The sequence below is a fragment of the Artibeus jamaicensis genome, unplaced genomic scaffold (genome assembly GCF_021234435.1).
Source record: "Artibeus jamaicensis isolate MK-2021 breed Jamaican fruit bat unplaced genomic scaffold, CSHL_Jam_final contig_391, whole genome shotgun sequence".
Lineage (NCBI taxonomy): Eukaryota > Metazoa > Chordata > Mammalia > Chiroptera > Phyllostomidae > Artibeus > Artibeus jamaicensis.
In genome coordinates, this window is record NW_026521814.1 from 6,680,778 (window position 1) to 6,694,251 (window position 13,474).

Below are 13,474 nucleotides of genomic sequence, written 5' to 3' on the forward strand. Positions count from 1 at the left end.
GGCCTTCTGACCCTACATATCACACACAGATGTGCGAGTGGAGAGACTTGGCAGCAGAATTCAGACCCCAGATCCCTCCAGCCAGTGAAGAAATGAATCACGAGAACACTGAGTTTCTAAAAACCAGGTGAACAATCACAAACTGGTAAGAAGTCTCAAAATCTCTTATAAATTAGCCCTCCTGGGGTCTATATTACTGAAAAGATACTTTAAATCGCCTACCCTCATTTCAACTAACAAACTTCTCATGGCTGACCAAGTTCCCTAAGGGTGAAGATGAAAGCTTGCTATTAAAAATTAGACCAAAAAAATCTGCCTCCCAGTTTAACGGGCAGCTCCTTCTTTACTTTCTGCTGCAGTGTCCCCGTACCCTGGCCAGAAGGGGTACAGAGCCAGGCCCAGGAGTTTGTACCCACAGCTCTCCAAGTGCTTTCCTGACTGCAAACTCCTGCTGCATGGTTCTGCAGCTCATCTGACAAGGAATTCTCCCAGAAAACCACCTACTTTTAAGGAATGCTTGCCCTGGGTTACACGATGTGGTGGTTACTTCTAAAGTAACCACTAAAGATGTTACTCTAAAGTGTGGTTACTACTACACTTGAGCTCAAGAACAAAACTGGATGCAGTGGGAACCACATGTTTCCCAAGCACGTGACCACCTGGGGCCTCTCTTGCCCTCAAATGAATCTGGGGTGAAAGCACCTCATGTCCTTTTGGGATGCTAAAGTTAAGGAGTATAAAATGAAGAAGCAGTTTTTCTTAGGGTTGGCCAAAATGTCCTTTGTTTTTAAAAAAAATGGTAACCAAATGCAAGATACAGGATCAAATTTAAAATTACAATTAGACATGAAGCCACAAATAGTGATAAGCCTATACTGCATCAAAAATGTAAACCTAATTTTATTTTTTTACTTTGGAATTTTTTTTATTTGGTAAACCAGGAGTTCTATTTTCTGTTATATAAGGCAATGACCTCTCTTTTTCTCACCTAATAGAGGGTAAAACAAAAAAAACAAATTTGTTTTGGGATTAGATCCACCTATCAATCCATTAACAACCTCAGCTGGGCATCTACTTATGTCTGCGATATTGTATTACTAGTGGGATAGTCGCAATTCGGGGAAGCCCGGAGACTTTGGGAGTGGGAGTGGGCGAACACACACACACGTGTGTGCCCTATAAACACAGCCAGAGTCAGAGCAGTCCTCTAATGGGGCAGACTGTCCAGGAAAAGAGCCACTGAATTTAAATCCTACGTACCTGGTAGTGCCAAAAAAATGTGTATTATCAGAGAGACCAGGTTTCCTGCAGCGGACAAACCTACTCTGCTTCCATGCAAAGATATTCTCTTGTTACATGTAAGGAACAGTGATTTGGGTTTATTGTAAGTCTGTAGTCAGAAAGTTTGGCCAGACTGTCTATAATCTTAAGGCATATCCGATTCTAGGGTTAAAAAGGAATATGATAAATTAAAACAGAAGAATTTAAAGTAACTGAGAAAAGCAAGACTATCAACTCAGTGAATATCTAAGACGAATGTACTAGCTAAACTCTAGTTTCACGCAAGTGAAATTAAATATAGATTAACCTGGAGTCTAGCTAATGCGATGGTTTCAAAGAGGACCCATAACTCCTAACTAAATAAAAAGTGACAAAGTTAATTAGAAAATCGGGGCTTACAGTGTGGTTTACCGCTGCACTGATTCATAATCGTGTGACACAGACACTGAGAACAACTTTGGGGAAATGATGGATGTTGTTTTATGCTTTTTAGAACTTCCTGGAAATAATATTTGCTCATATTTGGAAAGATAATTTTGAATTGACCCCTACCCCCCAAATCAGAATGTATTTATAAACAGATCTGCCAACTCATCTAGAGAGTCTACCGTTTGCCATTAGAACAGGCACATAAGTAGGTGCGGGGGAGAGGGGGGTGGGGGTGGGGGGTGGGGCAGGAGCCGGGGCTGGCAGTAGGTTCCGTCACAGGAGGGGGCAGCTTATTTTAGCTTCTGACATGGTTTGTTAGGAAAATGTTTTTTTTCTGTTTAACTGCCATAAATTTGGGGGATCAGGGGAATGCATTCACCGTATTATAAAAATCATGCTCTTTAAAACAATTATATTTTACTTTAGTTATCTGTCTTTCTGTTGCAAATGAATAAACTTAAACATATATCATTAACTCTTAGGCCATTAATATCAACTGAATGAAAGAGGGGGGGAGAGGGAGGGGGAGGGAGAGAGAGGGGGAGGGAGAGAGAGAAGGAACACGCATGCACATGGGAGAGAGCCAGCTCTCTGCCCATTTATTCATGCCTTGTCCCCAGCATTTCAGAGCAAACAGCTCTTTGGCTATTTACATAGCAACACCGTGTGTGATTCTATCACCTCCCCACAGAGTTCAACTGCTTTAATTCATCTAGAAATGGTACTTGTGCATGGTAATTCTATAGTAGATAGTGTAGGCTATCATTTTTAAGTATTTTAGAATAATCGTTTACTAATTTGTTCTTGTTTTTGTTTATTTTATTGTTGTAATTTTTAATATTCAAATTAATATTAAAATTTCTTATTTAGGGAATAAATACCTCAATAAAGACATTTTTAAAAGAAAAAATATTTGAGAAACCAGGAGCAGTGGCATTTTTGAAAATGATAACCCTGTGCCACATTAAACTGTTTGAGATTTATTTCTGTTAAAAATATATAAGTAATCAGTATAGGGGCCCCAAGTCAATTCTAGTTCCTAATGCCCTAGACTATTAAAATTACCATACAGACAACTTTTAATCAGCAATCACTTGACTGTATTTATTGATATCATTCAACTAACCCCAAGCCTGTCTAAACCCAGAAAGGGCTTCTTAAAGAGTTTTCTTCCTTTGAAAAAAAATCCCCCCCCAAAACAAAAACTGTCACCATTTTAAAATCATAGTATAGTTGTGTAATAGAGACACTAGTTTGTGCATGAAAGTTTTTCTTCAGTGAATTTCAACCTCAGTAAACATCATGGCATAATCACTGAACTGAATATGAGAGAGAGAAAATATGTTCACTCTTTCCCAAGCCTTCCATTTGTAAGAGTGCTGATCGGTAAATCCTGGACCACTCACAACTGACTTAAACATCCTGACTAGAGCTGGGGGAGCGGTGTGCTTCCTGTGCTCTGTCCGCCCAGCCATACGCTCCTGAACGAGTGAAGATTCTGTTGCCGGCGCACACTGGAATGGGAAGAGAGTTTGCTGTTACACAGAAACACAAACTCCAAAGACCACCTGCAGGGCCTATGGCACCCTGAGCAGCAACAGCAGTTTTAATGAAAACCTCGATGGCTCATTACAGTAAAATGCATACCAGTGACGACGCTCTCACACATGTCTACAGCACTTACACACACACAACTTTAAAAAGTCACCTGGCACAGTTTTAGAATAAACTCCTAAAGAGACAAGAGAATCAAGTAAAGCAAAAAACCAAAGGAAAAAAGAAAAATTAGAAAGAATAGATGATAAAATGAGCTAGAACAGTCTCTCAAGTTTACTGCAAGCAGAAATGAAAGAAGTGGCCACAGATATTCTCTTGTGTACAAAGACCACCCAGATGCTTGTTCAAAATGCAGATTTCCACACTCTGTGCCAAGACTCCCAGAGTCTATGGTTCTAGGCTGGAACCCAGAAATGTGTGTTTTTAATAAGGTCCCAAGATGAGATTCGGATGCAGGCATCTTACAGTTCGAGCTGAGACAAACACAGTAACCTTAGCAGGCACTAGAGGACAGAGGCCTTCTAACACCAACTACACTTCCTTCCCAAGAGGCAGGATTCAAAAGGCACGTGGAAAGTCAATTTGGGAGGAAGGAGAGGAGGAGGGAGGTAGGAGGGGAGGAAGGGAGGGGAAAAAAACCATCAGTCACAGTGAATTACTCCTCAGCTTTGACAGCGTGCAACTTCGTATTGTCCAAATCATCAATTCATGAACTATTCCAGTACTTAGTTTGCTAGATGGAATTGAAGTCATTCCCTGATGCATAGGCTAAGCATTAAGTGCGTATGTGTGGCAAGGATGGTGAAGAACAGAATAAAACAGAAGGCAGGCCTGCTGTCAAGGCGCTCCCAACCTCCACACACACACAGAAGACGGGCACCAGGAAGGACAGTAGGATGAGAACCACGTGCCACTACAAAAGGTAAAAATACAGTTCTCTGGCATTCGAGACAAAAAAGATGTCCTCCAGAATCTGTTAGGGAGAGGGCAAGCATCAGAGAAGGCTTCCCAGAGGTGGCATTCATGTGAATCTCTAAGGGCGGACAGGTGTTGAATAGAACTGCCCGCGAACACAGCAAGAGCACACCAGAGACAGGGACCGTATCTCAGAAGTCACTGACGGACTTGATGAGGACATCCACAGCTAATGTCAGCTTCCAGGGCAGTGATCACGAGTCAGCTGGGCTCCGAATCCACCCGAGGAGAATTATACAAATGAATGCAGAAACACAGCTCCCTTGTCAGAAAATAGAAATGCCAACATCTGGTTCTAAACTCCCCTTGAAGGGAAAAACATAGACATACGTTGTTACAGAGCCAGGAAATGGTGATGCAAAAAGCGAGCAAAGAGCAGTTGGTAGGCACTTCTCGGGCAGGCAGCTGCCAGGGGGCTTCCTCTCCCTCATTCACTCACTGCAGCGCCCTGGCCCCTGGACGGAATGATGCAGACGGGAGCTCAGCAGCTTTGCCCGAGTTTGTGGGCAGGCCGGGCAACTGGGAAAACACCTACAGGTGTTCCTTCCCTTTTGTGAAGTTCGAACATTTATTCAAGAGAAACTAAAAAATCTCACCCATCACAAAGCCTGAATAGAATTCAGAACTTCAGTGCTTTTTTGTCGATGAGTTTTGTTTTTCTCCTCTGTGGTTCTAGTGCAGAGAAAACTTCAGACTGGTGTTTTTTCACTGGGAGGCAACGGATGTAAGTTTCTCTGCTGCCTCGCTGTATCAGCCCTCCTCAGGATCCCTCTTTGAAACCACTGGGACGGGGACTCACCAGACACGCCAGCCTGGCAAGACGAGCCAATTCACACACGCACATCATGAAGTTTTGCAACTTGCCAAGTTCACTAATTTTTTTAAACCAGCACACACCCAGGAGGCCTTACCAACCTCATCAGTTTCCATTTGATACAAGGCCTAACGTTTCTTCCCAGGGTGGTGCTGCATTTAAGCACAACTGAAGGAAGTTTATGATTTCAGTTAGAGACTAGTTTTCCCACCCCAGAATGTATCTTTTGGGATATTGATTTTTAAGCTGGTTATTATAAAACAAAAGCCTCATAAAGAGCCTTTGACCTTCCCCCGTTCCTGCCTAAGAGGTTAAGATGGAAAGTCCTGCCCGGGGAAAGGACTCTTAGCCTGCCCACCTCAGCGTTAGATAGGAAGGGTCCCAGCAGAGGCCCAGCTAGACTGACCTCAGCATCCCATTGTTTCCGGGTTACCTTGTAGGAATTGTTTGTTTAACCACTTGTTCAGCTCTGTCTTGGCTACCTGTAAATCGCCTATTTATCCTTTGAAATCCCACAGCCCTGCCCCTTTTTCCCTTTGTCCAGATGGCATATAAGCCTCAACTGCCCAATGCATTTCAGGTCTCATTCACATGGCTTTCCTGGATGGGCATTCATAGAACAAACTTTGGACATTTTCTCCTGTTAGTCTGGCTCGGTTAATCCGATTATTAATCTAGCTAGAAAAATTTAGAACATGGGAGGAAAACTATTTGTTTAGCCCCCAAAGAGTCTATACCGACTGCACTGAATTTCTACCCTGCTCTGCTCTCGCACAAAAGCAGTAACTCTGCGTCCCTGCTCCAGGGCCTTCTCAAGCCAAACTCTGCTTTGCAGCAGTTCACATGCCAAAGGCAGGTCATCCTAGAGCTGGCTGTGAGGGTTTTTTTGTAGTGTTTGCTACATTATAGTAAAAGTCATAACACTCACTGCTCTGTAACATACACTATTGCGTTTTACCAGGTTTTTCATGTTGCCTTAAGCATTTACTTCAATTCAAGACAAAATTCTGATGGAAAAAAGAGTTTTTAATCTATTTAAATGTTACTTCTTTTATAATATGAAAGTTGAAAAAATGCACATACAAAAGAAATCACTCAAACCTTTATAAGCCAGTGTTCTAAGCTGAACTGGATTTTTCATGCACAGCTTTTGTCAAGTGAATGCATTTCACATTTATAAATGCCATTGGATTTCTGCTCTCTCAAAGGTTCTTAAATCACTGGAATCCTGTATTCCACATAGTCCGTTTCTAAAGTAAATGTTATGAGACCTGTGTATTTCAATGTGGAGCCGATTTCTAACAAGTGTGGGAATGGGTGGAGATTTTACCTAGCCTGGGCAGGGAAGGCCCCGTTGAGAAGCAGGATTTAAGCACCAGGAGATACCAGGACGCACCTGGGGAAGGAGCACCCTGCAGAAGGAACAGGAAGTACAGAAGCCAGAGTGGCCGGTGTACAAAGAGCGAGGGGTGGGGGGGCGCAGAAGATGTGAGAAGTGACAGGGGACAGACCCTGTAGGGAATGGAAAGCCGTGAGAGAGTTTTATTTAAAGCATTAATATGATCTGGCTTACTTTCCTTGAGACATAATTCTCATCTCATAAAATTCACCCTTTTTAAAGTGCATAATTCACTGGGCATTAGCATAGTCAGAGGCTGTGTAAGCATTGCCATTTCTAATTCCAGAACATTTTCCTTACCCCCTATGGAAACCCATACCCATTAACAGTCACTCCCCTTTCCCACCTGTCCCTCAGACCCTGGCAACCACTAATCCACTCTCTCATTCTATGGATTTCCATATTCTGGTCACCTCATGTGAATGGAATGACACGATGTGGCCTTATACGTGTGACTTATTCTTTACTTGCATCTCTCTGGCGCTGAGATGGGAGCAGGCTGAAGGGAGGCAAGGACAGAAGCAGGAGACCGGTGCGGAGGTGAATGCAGTAACTCGGCTGAGAAATGAGGGGCCTTCAAACAGGAGAGGAAGCAAAATGGTGAGTAATGGCTGGAGCACAGGTACCTTCAGATAAGCTGGATTTGGGGTAAGAGAGAAAGAACAATTAAGGACAACTCGTAGGTTTGGGGCTGCAGCACCTGAAAAGATGGAGCTGACAGCAACCTAGAGTGAAAGGTTATTGGAGGGGCAGGTTCTGAGGAAACTCAGTGCCTGGGTTTTGGAGATGTTAATTAAATCCAGGATGCCTATTGGCCTCCTAGGTGAAAATACCAAACAGTGAGCTGGATAAGAGCCTGGGATTCAAAAGAGAGGTCTGAGATGGACATGTAAATCTGAGAGGCTTAGTCCCATGGACGGATTCCAGACTAGATGGAATCATCCAGGAGTCAGGGATTAGAGAAAAGGGAGGAGGAAAGATCCAAAGAAAGAGTCCTTGCATGACAATATTCAGAGGTGAGAGAAATGTGAAGGAACCAACAAAAAAGACTGAGAGGGAAACACCAGAACAATGGGAGGACAGAGAGAAAATATGGTCTTAAAAATCAAATGAAAAAAATTTATCATGGAGGAGGGCACTGTCAACTGTGCCCAATGCCACTGGCTGGCCAAGTAAGATAAGAAGCATTAACCACTACATTTAGGGACGTGGCAGTCATTCACGAGCCACTTAACTTCTCCCTCCACTCTAACCACACCTTTGCACTTATGTCACCTGCCAGGCCGTGCTTTACCATGACAGGCTCTGAAAGAACAAGTGGTGTGGGCACAGGAGGTCAAGGACTGCCTGGAGTGGGTTCGAGAGACGTGGTATGAGAGGAACCGAAGTCTGGGGGCAATTCTTTTAAGGAGGTTAGCTATGAGGGGAGGCGAGGCAGGAGGGAGCTTCTTTAGGATGTGAGAAAATAAAAATATATTCACATGCCGATGGGACAAATTCAGGAGGAAGAGAAAGAGACAACAAGAGGGAGCAGAGAATTGCTGAGATAGGTGAGCGGAGACAGAACTGAACGCATTTTATGTCTGTCAAGCAGTCAACAACTAAAACAAAATCACCCACTGCTGTGGAAAAATCAAGTAGGGAATATAAGTCACTTTCCTCCCCAGGAGACACAGAAACAACCATTATTTAAATTTATCGGAACCTATTTTTCAAGGCTGAAGACATCAGACTAATTGTAGTGTTAGGGTTATACTCTGGGCTTGGAGTCAAAAGATCCAAGTCAAAGGACCACGACACATTGCAATATCCCAGAAACATCTTGTGACCTCCCTTTTTCATCTATAAAATACTGACATGGTATAAGCAAGTGGTGTAGTTTCATTTTTTTGCACATATACGCTCAGTTTTCCCAGCACCATTTACTGAAGAGACTGTCATTCCCCCATTGTCTATTCTTTCCTCCTTTTTTGTAGATTAACTAATGATGTAAATGTCAGGGATATAAAAGCACGGTTTACTTCCGAGTTCTCTTTTCTGTTCCATTGATCTGCATCTCTTTTGTGTCAGTACTATCCTGCTTTGATGACTATCATTTTGTAGTATAGTTTGAAATCAAACATTGTGATACTTCCTACTTTGTTCTTATTTTTTTTCCAAGGTTTTATTGGCTATTTAGGGTCTTTTGTGGTTCCATATAAATTTTAGGGCTATTTCTGCCTGGTGTGGCTCAGTAGATTGAGTACCAGGCCAGTGAACCAAAGGGCGGCTGGTTCAATTCCTAGTCAGGGCACCTGCCTGCGTTGCAGACCAGGTCCCCAGCAGGGAGAGCTAGAGAGGCAACTACACATTGTTGTTTCCCTCCCTCTCTTCCCCTCTCTAAAAAATAAAAGAAAATAAAATAAATTTTAGGGCTATTTTTTCCTAGCTACCTGAAAAATTGCCATTGGTATTTTGACAGGGATTGCACTGAATCTGTAGATTGCTTCGGGCAGTATGGATGTTTTAACAACATTAATCCTTCGTATTCATGAAGGCGGCATATCCTTCCATTTATTTGCATTGTCTTCAATTTCTTTCATTAGTCCCTTATAGTTTTCAGAGTATAGGACTTACACCTCCTTGGTTAAATTCATTCCTATTTTATTCCTTTTGGTGCAATTGTAAATAGAACTGTTTTCTTATTTTGTCTTCCTGATAGTTTATTATTAGTGTATAGAAATGTAACAGATTCCTGTACCAAATGAAAAAGTTTTTGCACAGTGAAGGAGACCATCAACAAAACAAAAAGACAACCTGCTGAATGGAAGAAAATATTCGCAGAGCATATATCCAATAAAGGGTTATTATCCAGAGTATATTAAAAAATTCATACAACTCAGTAATAAAAAACAACCCAATTAAAAAATGGGCAGAAGACCTGAATAAATATGTCTTCAAAGAAGACATACCAATGGTTGATAAACATATAAAAAGATGCTCAACATCACTATTCATCAAGGAAATGCAAATCAAAACCACGATGAGATATCACCTCATACCTGTCAGAATGGCTACTGTCAAAAAGTCAACAAGTAAGTACTGGTGAGGATGCAGAAAAAGGGGAGCCCTCGTGCGCTGTCAGTGGGATTGTAAAGTGGGGCAGACACTGTGAAAAACAGTACAGAGGTTCCGCGAAAAATTAAAAATACAACTACCATGACCCAGTGATTCCACTTTCGGGAAAAAAAACAAATACACTATTTCAAGAAGCTATATGCGCTACTATGCTCATTACAGCATTATTTACAAAAGCCAAGATGTGGAAGCAACCTAGGTGTCCATCAATAGATAACTGGACAAAGAGGATGCTGTTTCTATAGAAAATAATACAGTAATTAATAAATAGCAATACAAGAATAAACTGTGTTTCGTGTATTCCTAACTGTAAACCTACTTTTGTCCTACCCTGTATGTGGAGCCTAAAAAAAACCCAACAAAAACTGAAACAGGAACAGACACAGAGATAGAGAAGAAACTAATGTTTGCCACACGGGAGGAGAGGGGAATGGGGAAGAGGAGAGGGAGAAAACCGGTACAAAATTCCAGCTACAAAACAAGTCACAAGTATGTAATGTACAGCATAGGGAATACAGTCTATAGTCTCCGCTGCTGCAAAAGCTTTATACAGTAACAGATGGCTGCTGGACTTGCCGTGATCACAGTGAAAGGCATTTACATGTTGACGTGCTATGTTGTACACCTACAACTAGTATAACATGATATGCCAGCTCCACTCTAATAAAAATTAAAAATACCCAACACCAACCGTAACAACAAAAAACCCTCAACCACCAAAAATTATCCTCAATTTAGAGTCAATTGAGGGTGAGGCAAATATGGGTACACTAAATCCGACCTGAAGCAAGATCATGCTTAAGGAAAGATGTAACCTAATATTTCCTCATGAATCTTGTTTATTCTCCACATTCCCTACCACCTTTCCAGGATCAATTCAAATCAATAGATTATTTGATCCTCAATTTCTTTCCCAATAGGAGACATTATTTGTTTAGAAGTTTTTTTAAATAATTTTTTTCATCCATTATTTTACCTAGCAACTATTAACATAAAGAACTGTGATATGGAATTTATAGTAGACACAAAAATTGGACTGACCTTTTGACTTTATACTTTATAATTATTATACTATTTTATATTATATTATATATTACTCAGCCCAAAAAACTGGGCTAAAGTATAATATACTTTAACTGGGCTATAATATAGTCCAATTAAATATATAACTGGGCTATATAAAGCTGGGCTAAATATAATATAATAATAATATTATATTTTACTCAGCCCAGAAAACTTAGCTAAACACTCTGTTGGCCATGAGCTCTCAAAAGATTTTGAAGTGTGAAAAAAAGGATATATGAGGAGATACATACTTCCCTTTACAATCCCTCACTCCCTCCTCATACACGCGCCATGTGGCAGAGGAGTCAGCGCTGCCTGGTGAAATCAATGTGTACCCTTCACATACAATTAATGGGAAAAAAGCTTAATTTTTTCTAATTACCAAGATATTTTTGTAGTCCTACATTTATGAAATACTGTTTGCATATCGGTAATATACAAACAACCAGTATCTAACACAGTTATTGGTTCTTTAGCCACAATTCTAAGCTCCTCCCGAAAGCCCCGCTACAGCAGTACGTCGGTGCTCATTAATTCCTTCCGGACGCGTGATGAGGCCGAAACCAGTGCGTACTTGGCTGTTCCCGAACTACCGTGAGATGATGCACTGACCTCGATTTCACTGTGAGAGGGGGCACTGAGCGAGAGCAAGTGGAGTGCTGAGACATTTCTTTCCTAGTTAAAATGTGACAGGTACAGGGTTTGACAAGTTCTGAAGCCAACAGGTACTGAGGTTTGACTGTACTCTGATTTAAACAAAATAATTCACTTTATAATGATCTATGTATAGTTTCTCAGGAGAAATTATTCTGATGGGTGAGTATATCTGCTTCAAGCTCCTGCTCAGTCACATACTACCAGCATTATTGGAGAAGGACTTATTTTTAAGTAATGTTTCTTAATTAAAATGTATCATTTAAGCGGCCCAACTCATTTCCAGCATTGGCTTTGATTTGAATATTTTTGAAGAAAGTTTTATCATAATACATATTTCTCTAATATAATATTATAATCTACAATACAATTAACACTATAATACCATAATTAACATTAACATAATGTTAACTGATCTGTACTACTTAGGGACATCATTATGAATATCCAGCAACAGATTGCACTTATAAAATCTTCCTAAGAATTTACTCAGGAATGTGGAGCCATTCACCCTCCCCCTAAACAGAATCAGGCTATCCTTTTTGTTACATGGCAGTGTCTGCTTCTTACAGCTTTCTGCCTCCTTTGCCTTGTCGGAGGCCACTGGTTAATGCTTGCTCCTATCATGTACCTGTTATTTAGGCTTCCCTGTCCCCAGGGAGCTCCCTTGATTCTAGAAGTGGCAGAAAGAGCCACAGTCTCCAAGTGCAGGGGGTCTGCCACAACCCTGCAGTGCGGCCTGGGCGAACCCCCCAGTCACGGCAGGGCTTGGTCTCCTTGTCTCCATGCTGGCAGAATTGGCCTGACTGATCTCAACCTTAAGACTATGAGGAACCTTGCTAAGGGCTGATAAAACTAACATCTGAGTTCTTGAGAACTGTGTGCAAAGCAAGAACAGAGAACCTTTCATGAAAGGACCTCAGTGTTTCCATGCGTTGGTGCTCAGAATTTATAGCATCTTATTTTTGCTACATCATGGACTTCCGGGTCTTACTTCTAGGTTCTTTGTCATATTTCCAACAAGGGAGGTTTCTTATTGGCTAAATCACATTCAGATAAATGGGACAGAATTACATTAAAAGCTTTTTTAAAAAAGGAAATTAAATACGACTGTTAAATATGCTTATTTCCTTCACATTAAAGATAAGAATTCAGAAAGAAATGTTCAAAAACCCATAGAATACATTATTCCTTTTATGAAGCTGTTGTTCCTAAATGCGTTTCCACTTGGCATCAACAAAACGACACTGCATACTAAAAAATGATTTACCTATAACTACATCATGGCCATCAACCAAGCCGGCGGAGAAGAGCTCCTGAGAAACGCCATCTGCCGTATCTGTCCAAATAGGAAATGAATATGTATTAGTAACCAACAAATCAGCAACCCAGTACAATGTAAAAATATATTTTAATTTACAAAAATTACCCACATGTGTTTTAATCCAAGAATCTAGATTCTATCAGGAGGAAAAATCATTGCTGTGTACAATTTGCATCTTGCTGTTTATTCAAAAGAAGGCATACAAAATTTTTGTTTCAGTGTTGGTGAACCAGGAAACTTTTGCCCTTTGGCTACTGTCTAAATGAATCCTTGGATGCACCTCTAGAAGTTTTCTCAGAACTGGCCCCTATGGCATGGCTCCCTTTCCTTTCTGAGGTCCATTCCAGCCATCGTCCACCCTTTTCTATCATCAGCAACTACTGAGTCAGAATTTACGGCCCAGGCTGAAAAGATAGCATGCGATACAACTTATATTCAGTACAAGCATCTATGTGTTTGTCAGACTATTAAGATGACCTATTTAAATCTAAGTTCCTTTGACACGACACAGATCCCCTGATAGCAACGGAGTCCTCAGAAAACTTGGTCAAATAAAAGAATATAGTTCTCAGTGATGAGTGACAGAAGTTAGCAATCTCATAAAGATGGGGCTGAACAGCCTGTAGCAAGTGAATATGACTGAAATTACTTAACTGAAAGGCTATGAATGAACATGGTAATAGTGAGAAGTCTGCCTGAAAGACCTTGTAAAGAGAAATCAATAATCTGCAACGTGCTCAAAAGAACCATTATGAACCCTTAAATTTTTGTAAGGGGGAGGGTGTGGTCCCCGGGGCCTTCTGATATTCTCACAAACACCCAGAACTGTAGCTGAATAAAAACAACCCAGCTCAGTAGC

At 41.1% G+C, this 13,474-nt stretch overlaps 1 protein-coding gene across 4 annotated transcripts in view; it reads right to left on the bottom strand.

Moving 5' to 3' along the window:
* STK39 (serine/threonine kinase 39) overlaps positions 1 to 13,474 on the bottom strand; it is a 279,398-nt gene that overhangs the window by 44,385 nt on the left and 221,539 nt on the right. For all 4 annotated transcript variants that reach the window (XM_053665140.1, XM_037140707.2, XM_053665141.1 and 1 more), the window contains one exon: positions 12,562 to 12,630. In XM_053665140.1, the coding sequence (XP_053521115.1) occupies positions 12,562 to 12,630 (69 nt within the window). The remainder of the gene's footprint in view (positions 1 to 12,561; positions 12,631 to 13,474) is intronic.